The sequence below is a fragment of the Gopherus evgoodei genome, chromosome 4 (genome assembly GCF_007399415.2).
Source record: "Gopherus evgoodei ecotype Sinaloan lineage chromosome 4, rGopEvg1_v1.p, whole genome shotgun sequence".
NCBI classification, from domain to species: domain Eukaryota; kingdom Metazoa; phylum Chordata; order Testudines; family Testudinidae; genus Gopherus; species Gopherus evgoodei.
The window spans coordinates 67113034-67134257 of record NC_044325.1 but is presented as its reverse complement, the minus strand read 5'-3'; the positions used below and the strand labels follow the sequence as shown (position 1 = coordinate 67134257).

The window sequence follows — 21224 nt, the reverse complement described above, 5'->3', positions numbered from 1 at the left end:
AGAGCCCCTTAATTAACTTCCTAGGGCCCCTTAATTAAAATTAACCTTCTCAGAATTCAATTTGTATTTGTTTTAATTTTGATGGATACTTGTTATTTTTAAGCATTTTTTCTGATTTTTATCTTATTAAATGTTCAGTTGTGCAAAATTATAGATTTTAGGATTGGGTTTTTTTTAGATTTTTACTGACGTAAATTTTCACAGTTATGGAAAATTATTTGGGGAGAATGAGACCATGGGGGAGTCAGACAACTATTTAATGACAATAGATGTTGAGATTCAAAATGTTAAAGCTTTATAACCATTAAAACACAAATTATCAACATAAGAAAAGTAAATATCTTTAAATCGAATTCTAATAAGTTCTCAAGCAGCATTTTTTTTACTCTGCCTATCTGTACATTTTGATTATTCTTGATGGAAATATTTTTTCCTTGGTTTGTGTGGGTACAATGAAATGGATGTTTACCAATATTTTACCAATAAAAATCTAATCCTTCCAAGCCTGATTAAAATATATCTGTCCTCCATATCTATGAGTTGGGCTGAAACAATAAAAGGGAAGTGTTTAGTAAAAAGAATTGCCATTGCTCTCCTATTAATTTCCCTGGAGAGACATACAATAGCTGTGTCCAAGAAGTATTTGGGTGTTTATCATCATATTTCTTCAAGGGTGTTTCCTGTAAATAGACTATACTAAGAAAATCCTTTTTTTTTTCAATGAGCCAGAATACCTCTTTCCTTTTTGTTAGCAATGACATTGATAAACTCACCCATGAGTACCACATCTTCTGTCACAAAGTATATTACTCTTTGTTAAAGGCAGTGAGACCCTCCAGCTAGATGGCAGGTCTCTATTACGTTTGCTCCTCTTTAAATAAGACATTTTAGATATAGGTCCCATCATATACACAATAATTTTAACACTACCACATATATTGCTTTCCCTTTCTTTAACAGCTATATTATTGTGCCCTGACCCTAGGTCTGATTTACTATAGGTTTAAAAATTCTGTGCCCTAACATTTTATTATAATATACTCTTTTATATTAAAACGTGTAACAATATTTATCATCTCTTTCTGATCTCATGTTTCCCTTCCTGTGTACTGCTCCATTGTCACCATGTCCCTTCTAGCTGTGGAAGCCTGAGCTCACCTTCCTTCCTTCGTGGACATGTTAGTAGCCTGTTGTGTTGGGGAGGGTGTATTTTTTATATGTTTGTAAGAACCAATCTTTATCTAAATCTTATTAAACATAGGGCATTATGAGATTATTATACCATCTCTGAGTTCATATAGTCTTAAAATTTTTCACCAGAGGTGACCCTTCTCCAGTTTATATACATTTTGGAATGTTTGTGACAACTCTAATATCGAACTTGCTTCACTTGAGGAGATCTGCTTCTCCTATTTTGTTGTTAACTTTTTTTCATAATATAAATCACAACATTCAGTTAACTATAATATTTACCCATTAAGTATACTGTATTCACATAGAGTAAAATATCCTCCAAGCTATCCAGCCCAGTTCCCATTTAACAATACACCTTTATCATTATAACCTCATGGATATAATATCCATTATCTATTATAATGTCATAGCCCATATACTAATATTATTCTTTTGGATCAGAACTCTTTCTTCTACTCTCATGATTGTTCTGTTATCTTAATGAGGCATCTTTTTGAGCTGTTCTGGCTCTCTTTGATCTCACTGCTTCCCAGTGATGTCTTGGTGACCTGTAGGACTGATGCCTTTGATCCCATTCAGATTGTTCTTGAGCTGATTTGCGTATTCTCATGTCCAGAAGTACCTGTTTTCCTTCATTTGGATCTGAAATAGACATACATCTTTCCTTCCATTGAAAGGACAGTCTAAATGGGAACCTCTATTTGTATCTTACATTATTCTTTCTAAGAATTGTGGTGGTGTTCTCTTTGCCTTTTAAGGGTTGAGGTTTCCAGATCTGGGAAAATTTTTATGTGGTGGTTAAGAATCATTAATGGTTCAGCTCTCTCTTCATCGCCCTCAGTATTTTATCCTTGTCTTGATAATAGTGTAGATAAATGATGGCACTTCTTGGTCAGGAGCTAGCAGAGGCCCTGGGGAAAAGGGATCTGTGAGACTATTCAGTATGAATGCAATCTTTATTTCCCAGTTTTAATATCTCATGGACAATATCGTTCAATGCATTCAGCAGAGTTCTCCCTTCAGTTTCCTTTGTAATATCATTAATCCTTATGTTAGTCACGTGTTCTTTATTTTCCATGTATTCCAGCTGTAATTCTATTTATTTTTCTCTTTTTTCAGTTATTTGGATTCTTTGATCTAGATTAATCATGCTGTCTGATGGCTCATTTTATCCTGTTTCCACATCTGATATTTTTCCATTAATCTCATTAATTAAAGTTTTTTATCTCTAATGTAAGCCTAGAACTCATCCTTCATCTCCTTATTAATCTTTTCAATTTTTAACAGTAGATCTTCCACGTAAGTCTTAGTGACTTGTGATTCTCCATCCACTTGCATAGTTTGTTTGCCGGAGTGGGAGTTATTCTCTTTCATGGCCATGTCTTTGGGTTTTGTTGTTGTTTTGTTTTGTTTTTTGGAGGAGGGGGATGGACAGGGAACAACTGATCTTTGTATTGGAAGATTTCTTTCCTTTCCCGAACATCCAGATCTTCTTGTGTTTCCTTTTTTCTTGTTGAGTCCCTCTCAGGATGGCTGCTGCCACATTTCCCCTTTGTTTGTCTGACCTTTCCAAATGGCTGCTGCCATATTTACTCCCCTACCCACAATAGTACAATTTTAATTATTTTTTTAAGTTCATTGCACTCACCCACTCTCTCTTTGCAGGATAATGAGGGTCCAGTTCAACATCTCTAAGCTTGTAGAGTCATTTTTAATATGTTCTGCAGGCTGGTGGTACTGTATTCTGTTACTGGATATTCTCCTCCTGAGGCTGCTCTGTGGGACTGAGATCTGCAAGTTTTCTTCATTCTTCTCTTTTTCTTTTCAAAGCTGGCTTCATGGGTGGTTATTCATATTTATGGCTCAGATCAGTGGATTCAGAGTGGCTGCTTCTTTTTATCTTCTTAAATTGCTTTCATTTATTTCCCCTTTATTGCAGAGAGCTGGATTAAACCACCATCTTGTTTGCTGGTTTAACCATGCCCCAGAAAGGGGTACTTTTCAATGGTTATATGAGTGCTGATGGATTACTGGGGATATTTCACTGACATATTAATGTTGGCTGGTCAGGAAGGTGTATGATGATTGCATCTTTAGGAATAAAAGACTTTTTGAATGGATGGAAACAAAAACTTTTCCCTCAGATTGGCACATTCATATATGTTAGATTACAATGCTAATAGTGATTCTTGCGGACCCAGCCTACTTTTTTGCTTCCCTGGCTCGTGAAGTCATACATAGACTAACTGGACAGAAGAAAGGAAAAAATGTAACTACCACCCGAGCCGGTGCAGGATAATTGGTGAATGTGCATTTAGTAAATTGAAAGGATACTGGAAATGTCCTGAGTGATTAGGCTAGCTCTCATTGAGCCAAATATTCTTACTGTTATTTCTGCATGTTGCGTTTGACTGTTTTACATAATATTTGTGAAACAAAGGAAGAAATGTTGCTTGTAGGGTGAAAGGGGTAAGTGGAAAGACTGCTGACTTTGAACAGCCAGATGCATGGGCAGGCACATGAGGACTTTGAGATGCTGTATGGCTGAGGAAGCTTTGAGAGTGTACTTTGAATAGTGTGTCCATAGCATGAAAGTGTGCTGCTGTGTGCTATTTTGTGTATTTATGAAAAACTTTACTTTGCTTCTATATGAATTGTACATGTACTGTTAAAACCCAAGATGGGAGAGATGCTTCTTTTGGGGATCAAAAATGATATTTTGTAAGACAAAGTAAGTAAATATTATTTTCATAAAATGCAACTTTATTGAACAGTAATCAACAATTGAAGTATTTAAAGAATATTTTCGAAGTGCATAGTGAAAATGCTTCTATATGAACCACGTCATTGTACTCATATAATTTTTCTTATTTTCTTCTGGGGTTGAATGGAAGGGTTTCTGCATAGGCTATGCTGGTGCCTTGCCTGGGTTGTGTGTTTATGGCACATGGCCAGGGAACATAGAATTGTCCATACATTGCAATGGCTTTAGGGTGTCAATCTTCAGACATTTTACTCTGTAATGATTTTCAGTATCCGAGTTTGTTTGAGGCACTGCATTATGTTTGATGTGCTTCTCAATGCATGTCTCATTTCTTCGGCCTTTCCTCAAGCATGCATTTCCTCCAGTCCATTCTTTCTTCTGAGTTGGCGTCAGAACTCCTGAGAAGATCTGACAATGTCTCCCCTGTCCATTCTTCTTTCTACTGATTATAGTCAGTCTTTCAGCAGAGATGGAGGGGATGTCTGTCAATGGTACCCTAGCTTAGGCCACTGATAAACAACAAATGAGAAGGATATTGTTAGATTTAAAGGCTTACTAGATAGAAGAAAAGTCAGAAACTCCCTAAAAAGTTCCCAAAAAGATATTCATAAAAGCATGAACTGTGTCTGACTTGCTTCAGGGATGCTTGCTTTAGGAAGATGAGTATATGGGGCACTGTTCAAAGCCTGTAGCCATGTGGGATGGAGGGTGGACTCTCAAGTGTCCTAGTAATAAGCGTAGGCATAATTCAGTAAATATTGCAGGACTTATAATCATAAAATGTTGACATAGCAAAGGTTATCTAGTTCTTTCCCTGTACTGAGGCAGGATTAAGTATACCTAGACCAGTGGTCCCCAACCTTTTTCCGTCTGGCGGGTGCCAGATGGTGAGCCACGGAGGACTGTGGCGGTGGACGACCATCCGCTGAAATGCCGCCGACAAGCGGCAACGTCAATAGGTGTTGCTGCCGAAATACCGGCGACAAGCAGTGTCATTGAGAGGTGTTGCCGCTGAAAATCGGCGGTATTTCGGCGGCGATGCCTCTGGATGATGCTGCTTGTTGGTGATATTTTGGCAGATGCTCGTCCACCAGCCAGTGTGCGGGCACTCTTAGATGCCCTGGCGTGCGCCGCGTTGGGGACCCCTGACTTAGACCATTCCTCACTACTAAGGGAGCTGATGTTTGTGGCAGAAGGGAGTTTTGTTTCATTGGAGGCAGAACTGCCAGTGGGTTCACTGCAGTTTTAGTGTGCATGCCTTTTTAAAAGTTTGTTAAAGGCACTTAGAGTAATACATAGGCACATTTTTTTCATATTTTACTAGACATGTAAATGAAGAAAGACAGAAATAAGTTGTTATTGGCTAACTTGTTTCTTTTTTTCCCCTCAGGTAAAGACCATGTTTGTAAATTTATTGGCTGTGGAAGGAATGACAGATTTAACTATGTGGTCATGCAGCTGCAGGTGAGTTGAACTAAATAGATTTTAGGGTTTTATTTTTTCCCCAAGCATGTATTTAGCAAAAAATAACAGTGAAATTTTAGAGCATGATGGATAGTAGAAAACAGGCTATTGTTATAGTGGGGTAGTGAGCCAAGGTAAACTGAATATTTCATATTGTTACCATCCTCTGCCAGAAAGAAGGAGAAATCTCACAGATCTTCAGAACAGACTGAATATTTTAGTGAGAGAGGTGTGATGTTTTCTGAGATAGTTTACATCTCTCTGAAAACTTTACTTGAAGTTGGAAGATAGCTTAAGATGTGCCCAACTACTTCTGGAATAGATTAGTTTTTTCAATATGAGTTTTTGATCACTTCGCTAATGAAAATACATTGATAAGAAACTTCCCGTGTAGGTTAAGACTCAATCCAGAGGATCAGAAGACCTATTCTGAGTGATTGTATATGTCAATTATACTAGATGTATCATGCACCTGTGCTTTTCCCAAGCAGTACGTTTAGGGGTGGCCATGCCTGTGCCCTGAGCAACTTGTGCTTCAAACCAAGGGTATAGAATGTGGAGCCACCCTACTCTCCTCTCTCTTCCTTCTTACCATCAGTTGTCAGAGCATGCTGCCAGTTGTTCCTTTGTGAACATGTTGTAAGTATTTTGCTTCTGAATGGTACTCATTTTGGGGTTTCTTTTCCTTTTCTTTTCTCTCTCTCAACTCAGAGCTCTGCCCAATATTGGGGGACCTTATGCCCTGGTCCCTTGGGTTTAAACTTTGTTCAGGGTGTTGCAAACTGACCGTGACCCTCACTCTTGCGCTCTCATGTTTTTTGATGAGGGTCATATCAAGGACACATGTCCAGTTTGCCAGGGCTTCAAGAGCAGAGCCAAGTTAAGAATGCCTCAGGTATATCCTCATGGAGGTCTCCATTTGGCTTTCATTGGTACTGCCTTGGTCAGCTAGAGGGAGTTCCTCCCCATCCAGGACCACTCCCCTGCTTACCGGAAGGCAGGAAATGGAGGAGATCTCCTTCACCAGGATGCTCCTTGAAGAAGCATAAGTGTTCAGAGCCCTCTCAGCATCTGAAGTCAAAGAAAGGAACAGTTTCCATGGTATCAAAGTCTTCAGTGCAGGACTCTTTAGCTGCAGATGTGACCCACTCCAGTACTGAAGATAGAGTGGATCCTCCAGCTTGCTGCCCTTGGTATTTCTTTCTAGTGGCTCAATCAGTGCAGAGCCATTGATTCCAGTTCCCCAGTTGGAACCTTAAAGGCTGGGTATTTCTTCAGAGCAGGTGCAGGAGGAGGGTTTATCGTCACCTAGCAGACGCTTATTTCAGTACTGACCTGGAGGCTACGTGGCTGAACCTTTCGGTACTGCTCTTTCAAGTCATTCAGACCAGTAGTGTCTTGCCAGGGCTGTCGTACAGTATGCACATGTTGCTTCCCATGCCGGTATCCAGTACCACATCCTTTTACTGTGAAGCTGGTTTTGAGACCGTCAGCAACCACCACCTCAGTGCATAGTACCGATAGACAGGAAGCCACTGAGGTTGCCACTGGTACTGAAGTCTAGTCAAAGATATTGGACCTGATCTCCAATGTTGTTTGATACTCCGCCTCCCTGGCCAGCAGAGTACTCATATTCCTCCTCAGACTCTGAAGTGGACTCCTACGTCTCCCACAACAGGGAATATAGGATGTTCTCCAGTCATTGTTACCCTCTCATGTGAGTTGTCCTGACAAGAGCAGATCCAGGCATTTGAGGGCCTAGTTTAGGCATGATTATCCTTCAGAACTGTACTGGCGCTACCGTTGGCCTTACTAGGTACAGTGGTGGATGCCTCCAGAGTCTAGATAATCATCCCAGCTGCACTGCAGAAATCAGCCCTTGAGAAGATGAGCCTCTCCACCCAGTATCGACAGACTGTAGGAAGTCGGTACAAAGCAGCTGCTACATTACAGAAATATATCCCTTAGCAATGAAGTCTCCCCACGTGGTATCAATGGACCTCTTGATCCTGGTTCTGACCATCACTGATGAGGTGAGGATCACAATGGCTTCTTGTTGGCTTTAGACAGGACTTCTACATCTGCAGTTCTTGACCAGCGCCAGGAGGGTTCTAGCCTGCCTCCTTTGTATACATATCCCATCTCCTCTCTGGAAGAAGCACTGGTATTGAAACCCTTTCTCAGCACTAGATGATTTAAAGGCCTACGAAGAGCTCCTGAAAAGGATGGCTACAACCCAGGGATACAAATGGAGCTTGTGGAAGAAAATCCACACAAGCTCATAGACATTTTACACCTGTCTACATCAGGGAAAGTTGCTCTCTCTATAAATGAGAAAGTTATGCAGCCTAATAAAACGTTGTGGCAAGCTTCATCATCTCTCATGCCAGTGGCAAAGTACCCAGAACCCAGTACAAGGTTCTATCTCAGGGATCTGAGCAGTTTTTTCATATTCCATAGGGTTCCCTAGCAGTGGCAATTGTAAATGAAAAGCACCACTATGGTAGAGCAAAAGTGACTCCTAAGGACAAGGACACACAAAAATTGGACCTCTTTGTCAGAAAAATTTGAGAGAGAGTTGGGAGGCTATGCAGTTGCAAGGTCTGCAGTACAAGCTTCCTTGGATGCAGCAAGCTTCAGCTGCCAGAGTCATGACAACGGTGGTAACCATGCACCGTGCGGCTTGGCTCCAGGATTCCCACTGAAGTCCAGCAGACTATCGAAGACCTCTCCTTTTAGGGCTGTGAATTGCTTTGTTTGAAAACAGATGATTAACTGCATACATTAAAAAAAACCTATAGGACAGTGTTCAAGTCCCTGGGTTGGTAGTCACCAGTCCCCAAAAGACTGAAGTTTTGTTCTTCTTCGAGTGCTTGCTCATATCTATTCCAATTAGGTGTGTGCGTGCCGCGTGCATGTCCGTCGGAAGATTTTTACCCTAGCAACACTTGGTGAGTCGGCTGGGTACCCCCTGGCGTGGCGCCGCTATGGCATTGAATATATACTCCTGCTGACCCGTCCGCTCCTCAGTTCCTTCTTACCGCCCGTGTCGGTCGTTGGAACAGTGGAGCGCAGCTTAGCTGATCTCCACCTCCCTAGCTTTTCGCTCGTTCTAATACTTATTGTGTATATAGTTTATTCTCTCTAGTTCTAGTTAATAGATTTTTGTAAACATAGTTAGTGTATATAGTTCAGAGGGTCGGGGATTAGCCCTTTCCCTCTCCCGGTGCCCAGGCCCATGCCTGGCTCACCGGGTTTCAAACCGTGCTCGGCCTGCCACCGGCCGATGCCCACGGGAGACCCCCATGACTCCTGCCTCAAGTGCTTGGGGGAATCCCACCTTGCGGACAAGTGCCGGATCTGCAAATCGGTCAAGCCGCGGATGAAAAAAGAGCGGGACTTTCTCCTTAAGCAGCTCCTAAAGGAGGCAGCCCTCACTCCTCCACCTTCGGCACCGACTGCCGGACAGTCCGTGCTGGGGAGAAGTGCCTCATCAGCACCGGAGAGCGCTGGCACCACGAAGACAGCTCGGCACCAGCCGTCACCGGCCCAGAAACCGGCCCGGCACTGCTCCCTCTCCCTGCATGCCAAGAAGCTTAAAGCTCCTGCGGCCCCGCTATCTGCACCGCAGTCTGAGCAGCAATCTAAGTTGAGCCACCCGGCACCACTAACTGCGGCGGCACTGACAATCTCTGCACCGTTGATTCCAGCTGTGCAAGAGCCGTTGAGTCCGGTGCGTGACAGCTCCCTGGCACATGCCTTGGTAGAGCTTCTCGTTCTCACTATGCCAGAGACATTTGCTACGGTGAGGGAACTTATTGCCTTAACAGAGCCCGCCCTGTCTCAACCCCCGACACCACTGGTGCGGGTTATTCAATCGACAGGCAAGCCTGCCATGGTAAGACCACCTTCCATCGGCACCTCATGGAGACAGCGCTTAAGATCGAGGTCCCACCAATGTTCTTGATCTCATCATCGCTCCAGATCCAGGTGCCGCTCGCAGTCCCGGTACCGATCTCCTCCTCGGGACCGGTCGCACTCGCGGCACCACTCGAGGTCCCGCTCACTGGACCCATAATCCAGGCACTGGTCCAGCTCCCGGCACCGTTCCCACTGCAGCCATTCTCATCATAGGGCGTCAAGATCCTGGTCGACCTCCCGGCACTGCTCCAGTCGCAGGTCCCGATCATGCTCTCGGTACCGGTACGGATCCCAGTACTGCTCTCCGGTGCTGCACGAAATACAGTACCCTAGAGACAGGGCTTATCCACAAACCGCCTCCGCTCCGCCATGGTCATCGAGAGACGCGTCTGAGTCATCGCACGCTGATAGTGCTGCCTGTCCTGATTCAGAGACACACAGCCGGGTTCTTCATGAGGCTCAAGGTCCAGACCAAGATCCTCATCAGTGATCCTTTTGGACGCCTTGGGCATATCACCAGGCCCATGGTGAACCCACGGTACCATCACGTTCCTCCCCGTCGGAACATCGCACACCAGAGGCCACTGTTAGCCGCCCCCCTCCAGCGGGTACAGATCACTCTCCTCAGGCACCGGACCCTCAGGTCCTCCCAGACCCTGATGTACCTCCAGACCAAGAGTCCCTACAGGAACCACTGGTACCGGGTCTGTCGTCCTCCTCTTCACCCGACGAGGCAATGGCCAGTACATCCTCCTCGGGCCCGCCCCCTGTCGACCTCCGAGCACACCAGGACCTTTTGAGGCGAGTCGCCTTAAATATCAATCTTCAAGTGGAGGAGGTCCCGGAGGTTGAAGACCCGGTGATAGACTTACTGTCGGCGGATGCCCCAACCCACATAGCTTTGCCATTTATACGCTCCATCCAAGCCAAAGCGGACACAATCTGGCAGTCCCCGGCGTCTGTCCCTCCTACGGCCAGAGGGGTGGAAAGAAAGTATATGGTACCCTCCAAAGGGTACGAATACCTATATACCCACCCTCCTCCATGCTCCCTGGTGGTTCAATCCGTCAATGAGCGAGAGTGCCATGGCCAGCAACCCCCCGCCCCAAAATCTCAGGAGGCTCGACGGATGGACCTGTTGGGATGTAAAGTCTACTCTGCAGAGGGCCTCCAACTCAGGGTGGCGAACCAACAGGCCCTGCTCAGTAGATATAATTATAACACCTGGCAGTCAGTGGGTAACTTCACTGAGCTGGTCCCACCAGACTCCCGCCAGGAATTCCAAGCCCTTCTTGAGGAAGGAAAGAAAGTGGCTCGGACGTCCCTGCAGGCCTCCCTCGACGCTGCGGATTTGGCGGCCAGAACCATGGCCTCGGGAATTACCGTGAGGAGGATCTTGTGGCTGCAAGTCTCAGGTCTACTTCCTGAACTGCAGCACTCCATCAAGGACCTGCCGTATGGACCCTAGGCTACAGAGTCTTAAGGACAATCGGGTGATCATGCATTCCCTTGGGATGCACACCCCACAGACCCAACGGAGGTCCTTCCATAGCCAACCTCAGCGCCCTTACCCCCCGCCCAGACCGCGACAAGACTTTGGCAGAAGGCATGGTCGTGGGAACCGCAGACGACAGTCTGGGTCCCAAGGCGGACACAATACCAGTCCCGCCAAACCAGCGACGGGCCCGAAACCGAACTTTTGAAGGTGCGCCCGAGAGCAGAGCATCAGTCCTTTCCCAGGATCCCCTTCAGTTTTCCAACCGCCTTTCCTCCTTCCTCCCTGCGTGGTCCCAATTAACCTCAGATCGTTGGGTCCTACGCATGGTGGAATTTGGATACCACCTCCAATTTATTTTGCCCCCTCCCTCTCACCCCCCCGTCCCTCTTCAGGGACCCCTCTCACGAGCAATTTCTCTGGCAAGAGGTTCACACTCTCCTCTCGATTGGAGCTATAGAGGAGGTACCGGAGGAATTAAGGGGCAGGGGATTTTACTCCCGATATTTCCTAATCCCCAAAGCAAAAGGAGGTCTTCGACCCATCCTGGACCTGCGAGGACTCAACATGTTTTTAAAGAAGTGAAGTTCCGCATGGTATCCCTGGGGACCATTATCCCTTCCTTGGATCCCGGAGACTGGTATGCTGCTCTTGACATGAAGGACCCATATTTCCATATCACTATTTATCCCCCGCACAGACGATACCTACAGTTTACGGTGCATCACCAACTTTTCCAATTTGCGGGCCTTCCGTTTGGCCTCTCTACGGCCCCTCGCGTCTTTACAAAGTGCATCGCGGTAGTGGCCGCCTTCCTCCGTCCTCGGTGAATACATGTGTTTCCTGACCTAGATGACTGGCTTATTCGAGGGACCTCCGAGGCCCAGGACACCCGGCACGTAGCCATCATCACGGACCTATTCGAGAGACTGGGCCTGATGATCAATCTAGAGAAGTCTACTCTCGTACCCACTCAAAGAATAGAATTCATTGGGGCCATTCTGGACTCCAAACTCACAAAAGCCTGCCTGCCACTGCCCCGGTTTCAGGCACTAGTCTCTGTTATAAAAAGCCTCCAAACCTTTCCGACGACCTCGGCTTGCACCTGTCTGAGCCTCCTTGGTCACATGTCCCTTTGTAACCAAGCACGCAAAACTACACATGCGTCCCCTTCAAACCTGGCTCGCCTCAGTGTACCGTCCAGCCAGAGATACCATAGACATGGTTGTCACCATTCCTCAGAGCATCTTAGACTCCCTCAACTGGTGGCTAACACCCTCCCTGGTTTGTGCAGGACTGCCGTTCCATCCGAGGCAGCCCTCGGTGTCCCTAACAACAGACGCATCATCTTTCGGCTGGAGGGCTCATCCAGACCATCGTCGCACGCAAGGCCTCTGGTCATCTCAAGAGCTAGCATTGCACATAAACATCCAGGAGCTGAGAGCAGTCCGCCTGGCTTGCCAGACGTTCCTACAACACCTGCAAGGTCGTTGTGTTTCAGTGCTTACCGACAACTGTGTTTCAGTGCTTACCATGCACTACATAAACAAGCAGGGCGGGACTCGATCCTCCCCCCTTTGTCAGGAGGCGATCCAATTGTGGGAATTTTGCATAGCCCACTTGATAGACCTTATAGCATCGTTCCTCCTGGGAGTCCGGAACACCCTGGCAGACCATCTCAGCAGATCTTTTCGGTCTCATGAGTGGTCGCTTCGCCTGGATGTTCTGCATTCCATCTTCCAGAAGTGAGGCTTTCCCCCCATAGACCTCTTCGCTTCCCACAACAACAGGAAGTGCCAGAAGTTCTGCTCCTTCCAAGGTCTAGCCCCAGGCTCGATATCAAACGCCTTCCTAATCTCATGGAAGAACCAGCTACTGTACGCCTTTCCACCCTTCCCACTGGTGCACAGGGTTCTCTTAAAGCTCCGCAGGGACAGGGCTCACCTGATCCTGATCGCCCCTGCGTGGCTCCGACAGCACTGGTATACCACGTTGCTGGACCACTCGATAGCCAACCCGATCCCTCTGCCCCCGCATCAGGATCTTATAACGCAGGACCATGGCAGGCTTCACCACCCGGACCTGCAATCCCTCCATCTCACAGTGTGGCTCCTGCATGGTTAACCCAGCCGGAGTTACGTTACTCTTCCCCAGTGCAGGAAGTACTCCTGGGCAGCAGAAAACCTTCCACCCGGTCTACATACTTGGCCAAGTGGAAGAGATTTTCTTGCTGGTGTCAAACACAAAATGTAACACCCACGGAGGCTCCCATTCCCACTATATTGGACTACCTCTGATATCTTAAACAGCAAGGCCTCGCTATCTCATCATTGCGAGTGCACTTGGCGGCTATTTCTACTTTCCACCCCGGAGAAGGTACTTACTCCGTCTTCTCCCACCCTATGGTCTCGAGGTTCCTCAGAGGTTTGGAGCATCTATACCCCCTAGTACGACGCCCCGCCCCTTTCTGGGACCTCCACTTGGTCCTGACGAGACTTACGACTCCTCCATTCGAGCCATTGGCGACCTGCTCGCTCCTATATTTGTCATGGAAAACAACCTTCCTTGTGGCCATCACATTGGCTAGGAAAGTCTCTGAGCTTCGGGCTCTGATGGTGGACCCATCATAGACGGTGTTTCACAAAGACAAGGCACAGTTACGTCCACATCCGGCGTTCCTCCCTAAAGTAGTCTCGGCCTTCCATATCACCCAGGACATATTCCTCCCGGTCTTCTTTCCCAACCGCATAAATCTCGTAGAGAACAGCAGTTGCATTCCCTTGATGTCCGTAGGGCACTTGCCTTCTACATTGACTGAACGAGACCCTTCCGCAAAACGCCCCAACTTTTTGTGGCAGTGGCAGATCGGATGAAAGGCCTACCCGTCTCCTCTCAGAGAATTTCGTCATGGGTAACGACGTGCATCCATACTTGCTATGATCTAGCTCATGTCTCTCCGGGGCATATTACCGCTCATTCTACCAGGGCTCATGCCTCATCAGCCGCCTTCCTAGCTTGAGTACCCATCCAGGAGATATGTCAAGCAGCTACGTGGTCTTCAGTACATACCTTCACTTCCCATTATGCCCTGGTGCAGCAATCCAGAGAGGATGCAGCCTTTGGCTCTGCGGTTCTACACGCTGCAGTATCTCACTCTGACCCCACCGCCTAGGTAAGGCTTGGGATTCACCTAATTGGAATGGATATGAGCAAGCATTCGAAGAAGAAAAGATGGTTACTCACCTTTGTAACTGTTGTTCTTCGAGATGTGTTGCTCATATCCATTCCAAAACCCGCCCTCCTTCCCCACTGTCGGAGTAGCTGGCAAGAAGGAACTGAGGAGCGGACGGGTCGGCAGGGGTATATATTCGGTGCCATAGCGGCGCCACGCCAGGGGACGCCCAGCCGACCCACCGAGTGTTGCTAGGGTAAAAATCTTCCGATGGCCGTGCACGCGGCACGCACACACCTAATTGGAATGGATATGAGCAACACATCTCGAAGAACAACAGTTACAAAGGTGAGTAACTGTCTTTTCTCAGCTTCCACCAAGTCAGCAGTACGGTTGGCGTAGACACCTGGATCAGTATAAGTGGGCATACAAGCAAGAAAGGAAGAGACTTCCCCCTCATCTGGGCAGCCACACCTCTCTAAACAGCCCATTTGAATCTTCTGTCAAAGCCAGCATGCCGACAATATAAGATCTTGCAGACTGTCTTCCTCCGTTTGGGAGTGGGTTGTCATATTTCTTAAGTGCATGGCAATCCATCATCTCCAAGAAGTAGGTGCTACAGCACAGTGGAATCAGGATATACCCTCCAATTCCTGTTCCTTTTTGGGAACCATCTAACAAATAAGTTCTGAGACAAGAGGTGCAGACTCTATGTTCTTTGGAAGACACAGAAGAAGTGCTCTCTCAGTATCAAGGATTCTACTCACGATACTTTCCAATACCCAAAGCAAAAGAATGTCCCAGGCACATTCTGAACCTTCAAAACCTAAACAGATACATCAAGAAGTTGTGATTCCACATGGTCTCCCTCACAATTATTATTCCTTGTTAGATCTGGGAGATTGGTCTGCTGCCTTTCACTTGAAAAATGCATGTTCCCACATCCATATGACCATTCACCGTGTCCACAGGAAATGTCTAAAGTTTGTAGTAGGAGGGGACTACTTTCAATTTACAGTTCTAGCCTTTGGCATTTAATCTGCTCTGAGGGTTTTCACTAAGTGCATGGCTGTGCTGAGACATCCAAGAATATCTTTACCTGGACAACTGGCTGCTGTGAGGCGTTCCTGCCAGCAGGTATAGGAAAGCATTCATCAAACATTCCACCAGTTTTCATGCCTAGGCCTGATAATGAACAGAGAGGAATTGAGTCTGTCACCCCTCCAAAGGATGGAATTCATCAGAGCAGTCCTAGATTCAGTTCTAGCCAGGACCTCTCTGCTGCTTTCAAGATGTCTAGCCATATGAGACATCTGCCTATCCTTCAAGAACCATCTTCATACATCAGTAAGGCTCCTGGGGCATATGGCAGCATGCACATATGTGACCCCACATGCCAGGCTGGATCTCAGGGGGTTACAAACATGACTTAAGTCAGTATATCAGCCCCATATACATCACCTGGACATTCTAATATGTATCCCTGGCAAAATCTTACCCTTGTTGGGTTGATGGAGGATCCAAGACAAGGTGTGCAGGGGAGTTCTTTTGTACCTGCCTCTTTTTTCCATAACTGGTAATGGACACTTCAGACATAGAGTGGTGAGTGCATCTGGGAGCCATGTAGGTTCAAGGCTTGTGGTCCACTTCAAAGACGGGGCCTGCCCATAAACATTCTCAAGCTATTGCATGTTGTTACCACATATATGTGGCAGAACTGTTTAAGCATCTGCCAACAACACCACAGTTGTGTTCTACATCAGTAATCACGAGGCCTCCAGATCAGACAGTGTGTGCCAGGAGGCAGTCAGACTGAAGAACTTCTATATACAAAATTGCTTGATATTCATAGTATCACACCTGCCAGGGGTTCAGAATGATGTAGTGGACAAACTAAGCAGGTCCTTCACCTTGGATCATGAGTGGTCCCTCAACAAGTCTATTCTAAGATCAGTGTTTCAAGTAGAGGAGGGAAGGACTGTTTTCTCTAATCCAGTGACTACTAGGTTCTTAAAAGATCTAAATAGACTGTTCTCACATTAGGGACCTTTTCCCAGAGTGGGATTTGAACTTAGTGTTATCTGCCCTCATGGGTTCCCCTTTTGAACTGTAAGCCACTTGCTCATGGTGGCATCTTCAATTAAGGTGGCCTTTTTAGTAGCCATCATGTCTTCTAGGAGAGCTGTGTGGCCTAGTAGTGGATCCTCTATGTACTGTTTTCTTCAAGGATGAGGTACAACTTAGGCCACGTTGCAAGTTTATTTCCAAAATAGTGTTAGACTTTCATCTCAATCAGTATATGTATTTACCAGTTTTCTTTCCAAAGCCACAGAGTCATAGAGGCAAACAAAAGCTCCACCTGCTGGATGTTCGAAAAACATTTGTGGCTTTTTATTTAGAAAGAACAAAGCCCTTTTGGTTCTCTTTCCAATTATATTTGTCTCCTTTGCAGAATGAATGAGAGGTCATCCTGCAACAGTGCAGTGGCAGTCCAAATGGGTCACCAGCTCTGTTGTCATGTGTTACAATGCCATGGGTGTTAGTCCTGTAGAAGAGTTGTCTACACATTCAACCAGAGCTCACTCAGCACCCACAGTATTTGAGTAACATCCCATTGTGGTGATTTGCAGAACAGCAATGCAGTTCAATCCACAACTTTGCTAGACATTGAGTGATTGCTACTGCATCAAGGGAAGATGCTAATATAGGAAAGTACTTTTGTAGTTTCTCTTCCAGTGAGACTCCTAGCCCCATCTCCATAGGAGACTGGGAGTCACCTAGTATAATGTACATATACAGTCACTCAAAGAAGAAAGAACGGTTACTAACCTTTTTCATAACTGTTATTCTTTGGGATGTGTTACATGTGTTCATTACATGACTCTCCCTCCTTCCTCAATGCATCAGTTGTTCATCTAAGGGTCTGGTGTGAAGGAACAGGAAATGTGGCTACTCCCTTTATGCCTTCTTGCTTCGACTGTGAGGAGCCCAGAGCATGGGTGTGACCACCCTTCAGGGTATCGTTTATGAAAACTCTTCAGCACTGGTGCTCGAGATGCTCTCACACCTAATGCAATGGCCATGTGCAGTGCATGTCAAAGGACAACAGTTACAAAAGGTGACTAACCTTTCTTTCCTGTTGAAAGGGGTTAAAATGGAGATTACCATTCAAAATGGTAAAAAGAACGAGGAGTACTTGTGGCACCTTAGAGACCAACAAATTTATTTGAGCATAAGCTTTTTGGGGCTAAAACCCACTTCATCAGATGCATGCAGTGGAAAATACAGTAGGATATATATATATATATATATATATAAAATATGCAGAGAACATGAAAAAATGGAGGTTGCTATACCAACTCTGAGACTAATCAATGAAGGTGGGCTATTATCAGCAGGAGAGCAGCAGGAGAAAAAAATCTTTTGTAGTGATAATCAGGATGGCCCATTTCCAACAGTTGACAAGAAGGTATGAGTAACAATAGGGGAAAATTAACATGGGGAAATAGTTTTTAGTTTGGGAGTGGATGGGTCATTACACAGTCAGCATCACTTGCCCCATAACCTCAGCAATGCAGAACACAACGCCATCCACAGCCTCGGGAACAACTCTGACATCATTATAAGGCTGACAAAGAAGGTGTTGTCGTCATTATGAATAAGTTGAAATATGTACGAGAGGCTGCTAGGCATCTCTCTAACACCACATTCTGCAGGTCATTACCCTCTGATCCCACTGAGGGTTACCAAAAGAAACTACACCATCTGCTCAAGAAACTCTCTGAAAAAGCACAGGAACAAATCTGCACAGACGCACCGCTAGAACTCCAACCAGGGATATTCTGTCTGCTACCCAAGATCCATAAACCTGGAAATCCTGGACGCCCCATCATCTCAGGCATTGGCACCCTAACCGCAGGATTGTCTGGCTATGTAGGCTCTCTCCTCAGGCCCTATGCTACCAGCACTTCTAGCTATCTTCGAGACACCACTGACTTCCTGAGGAAACTACAATCCATTGGTGATCTTTCAGAAAACACCATCCTGGCCACTATGGATGTAGAAGCCCTCTACACCAACATTCCACACAAAGATGAACTACAGCAGTATCCCTGATAATGTTATGGCAAACCTGGTGGCTAAACTTTGTGACTTTGTCCTCACTCACAACTATTTCACATTTGGGGCCAACGTATACCTTCAAATCAGCAGCACTGCTATGGGTACCCGCATGGCCCCACAGTATGCCAACATTTTTATGGCTGACTTAGAACAACGCTTCCTCAGCTCTCATCCCCTAATGCCTCTGCTCTGCTTGTGCTACATTGATGACATCTTCATCATCTGGACCCATGGAAAAGAAGCCCTTGAGGTACTCCACCATGAGTTCAACAATTTCCATCCCACCATCAACCTGAGCCTAGAGCAGTCCACACAAGAGACCCGCTTCCTGGACACTACAGTGCTAATAAGTGATGATCACATAAACACCACCCTATACCGGAAACCTACTGACAGCTATACTTACCTACATGCCCCCAGCTTCCATCCAGACCACATCACACGATCCATTGTCTACAGCCAAGCTCTAAGATACAACTGCATTTGCTCCAATCCCTCAGACAGAGACAAACACCTACAAGATCTTTATCAATCATTCTTAAAACTACAATACTACTTGCTGAAGTGAAGAAAGAGATTGAAAGTGCCAGAAGAATACCCAGAAGTCACCTACTCCAGGACAGGCCCAACAAAGAAAGTAACAGAATGCCACTAGCCGTCACCTTCAGCTCCCAACTAAAACCTCTCCAGTGCATCATCAAGGATCTACAACCTATCCTGAAGGACAATCCCTCACTCTCACAGATCTTGAGAGACAGGCCAGTCTTCGCTTACAGACAGTGCCCCAACCTGAAGCAAATACTCACCAGCAACCCACACCACACAACAAAAACACTAACCTAGGAACCTATCCTTGCAACGAAGCCTGTTGCCAACTTTGTTCACATATTTATTCAAGAGACAGCATCATAGGACCTAATCACATCAACCAAACCATCAGGGGCCTGTTCACCTGCACATCTACCAATATGATATACGCCATCATGTGCCAGCAATGCCCCTCTACCATGTACATTTGCGAAACTGGACAGTCTCTATGCAAAAGAATAAATGGACACAAATCAGACGTCAAGAAATTATAACATTCAAAAACCAGTCGGAGAACACTTCAGCCTCCCTGGACACTCAATTACAGACCTAAAAGTCACAATTCTTCAACAAAAAAAACTTCAGAAACAGACTCCAATGAGAAACTGCAGAACTGGAATTAATTTGCAAACTGGACACCATTAAATTAGGCTTGAATAAAGACTGGGAATGGATGGGTGTGGTGGGGTGGTGCCCCACCTCCTGAGAAAAAGGCTGGAACAGGCCTTTGACTCTGCAAAAACTGGCAGCCAATCAGCAGAGGCCTGTTAGGAGCCAATCAGGGTAAGGCAGAGGCAACCAATCAGGGCCGGGTTAGGCCCTATATCGGGGTCAGCAACCTTTCAGAAGTGGTGTGCTGAGTCTTCATTTATTCATTCTAATTTAAGGTTTCGTGTGCCAGTAATACATTTTAATGTTTTTAGAAGGTCTCTTTCTATAAGTCTATAATATATAACTAAACTATTGTTGTATGTAACGTAATTAAGGTTTTTAAAATGTTTAAGAAGCTTCATTTCAAATTAAATTAAAATGCGGATCTCCCCAGACCAGTGGCCAGGACCCGGGCAGTGTGAGTGCCACTGAAAATCAGCTTGTGTACCACCTTTGGCACAGGTGCGATAGGTTGCCTACCCCTGCCCTATATAAAGGCTGCCTAGCAGGAGGAAGGGGAGTCTCTCCCTGACTGCCAAGGGAGGAGGACTGGCTCCAGGGCTGAAGGTAGCACCTTGGACAGAGCAGTGCTGGGGAAGGGCAGAAGGAGCTGGGGAGCTCCAGCCAAGGAAAACCCCAGACTTCAGACCTGGCTACAAAGGGCTGAGCGGGTGCACAGAGCTGAAGGGGAAGTGGCCCAGGGACAAGTCTGATAAGGGAGGAGAGAGCGCAGGGAGGCTGCCGCTAGAGGGTCCTTGGGTTGGGACCCAGAGTAGTGGGGGGGCCTGAGTCCCCCCCTTCCCCTTGCACTATACCTGGCTGAAGAAGAGTGTGGCCTGATACAGGCTGTGGCTGGCCCCTGTGACAAAGGGGCTAGACTTTGAGGCTGCAGCCGGCCACTAGAACAGGAGCAGACAACGGACGGGACACCACTGGCAGAGGGCGCCCTGCAGAGGACAAAGCTAATTCCCAGGCATGCCAGCGGGAGGCACTGCAGGGGTGAGTCCCACACCTCTACAGTGGGTCATTACACAAACTAAAATCTATTTCTCCATGCTAATTTTTCCCCTACTGTTAATCGCACCTTCTTGTCGACTATTTGAAATGGGCCATCCTGATTATCACTATAGACTTTTTTTTTCTCCTACTGATAATAGCCCACCTTAATTGATTAGTCTCCTTAGAGTTGGTATGGCAACAGCCATTTTTTCATGTTCTCTCCCTATATATATCTTCCTACTGTATTTTCTACTGCATGCATCTGATGAAGTGGGTTTTAGCCCACGAAAGCTTATGCCCAAATAAATTTGTTAGTCTAGAAGGTGCCACAAGTGCTCCTTATTCTTTTTGCTGATACCGACTAACATGACTACCACTCTGAAACTTAAAATGATGGGACTTTTCTTTGGAGAAAAATGTGCTGATAGTTAAAAGAACCTGAAAAAGCAGTAGGCTCTGATACACATTGCTAGTCATTCTGCTACTTGGATATTCAAAAAGAACGGCATGTAAGGATTTCTTTGAAAACTTGTATTGTGTTTTTATTCTCTGTGGCTGCCATGTACTCAGAAGGTTGCAGATAAAAGACTCTATTATCACTAGAGCTGCTTTGTTGGAAATACAAAAAAATAGTAAAATCTCTTTTGTTTCAGGTTGAATCGAAAAGAAAGTCTTTCAAAATTTTTAGCAAATTGAAAAGTTAAACTTTGAGATGAGTTGAAACAAAATGTGTTTTGTTCTGACTCTGATTTTATCATTTCTATTTTGGTGAATTTGAAAAAGCTAAGGAAAACTAGTTCCACAAGATGGCAGGGAAAGGAGGGGGTTCCACTTTCCTCATGACTGTTCACCCA

The 21224-nt window shown here is 45.8% G+C and overlaps 1 protein-coding gene across 4 annotated transcripts in view; it reads left to right on the top strand.

Moving 5' to 3' along the window:
- Nucleotides 1–21224, top strand: part of TTBK2 (tau tubulin kinase 2) — a 215266-nt gene that overhangs the window by 81160 nt on the left and 112882 nt on the right. For all 4 annotated transcript variants that reach the window (XM_030559596.1, XM_030559595.1, XM_030559593.1 and 1 more), the window contains exon 4: nt 5349–5422. In XM_030559596.1, the coding sequence (XP_030415456.1) occupies nt 5349–5422 (74 nt within the window). The remainder of the gene's footprint in view (nt 1–5348; nt 5423–21224) is intronic.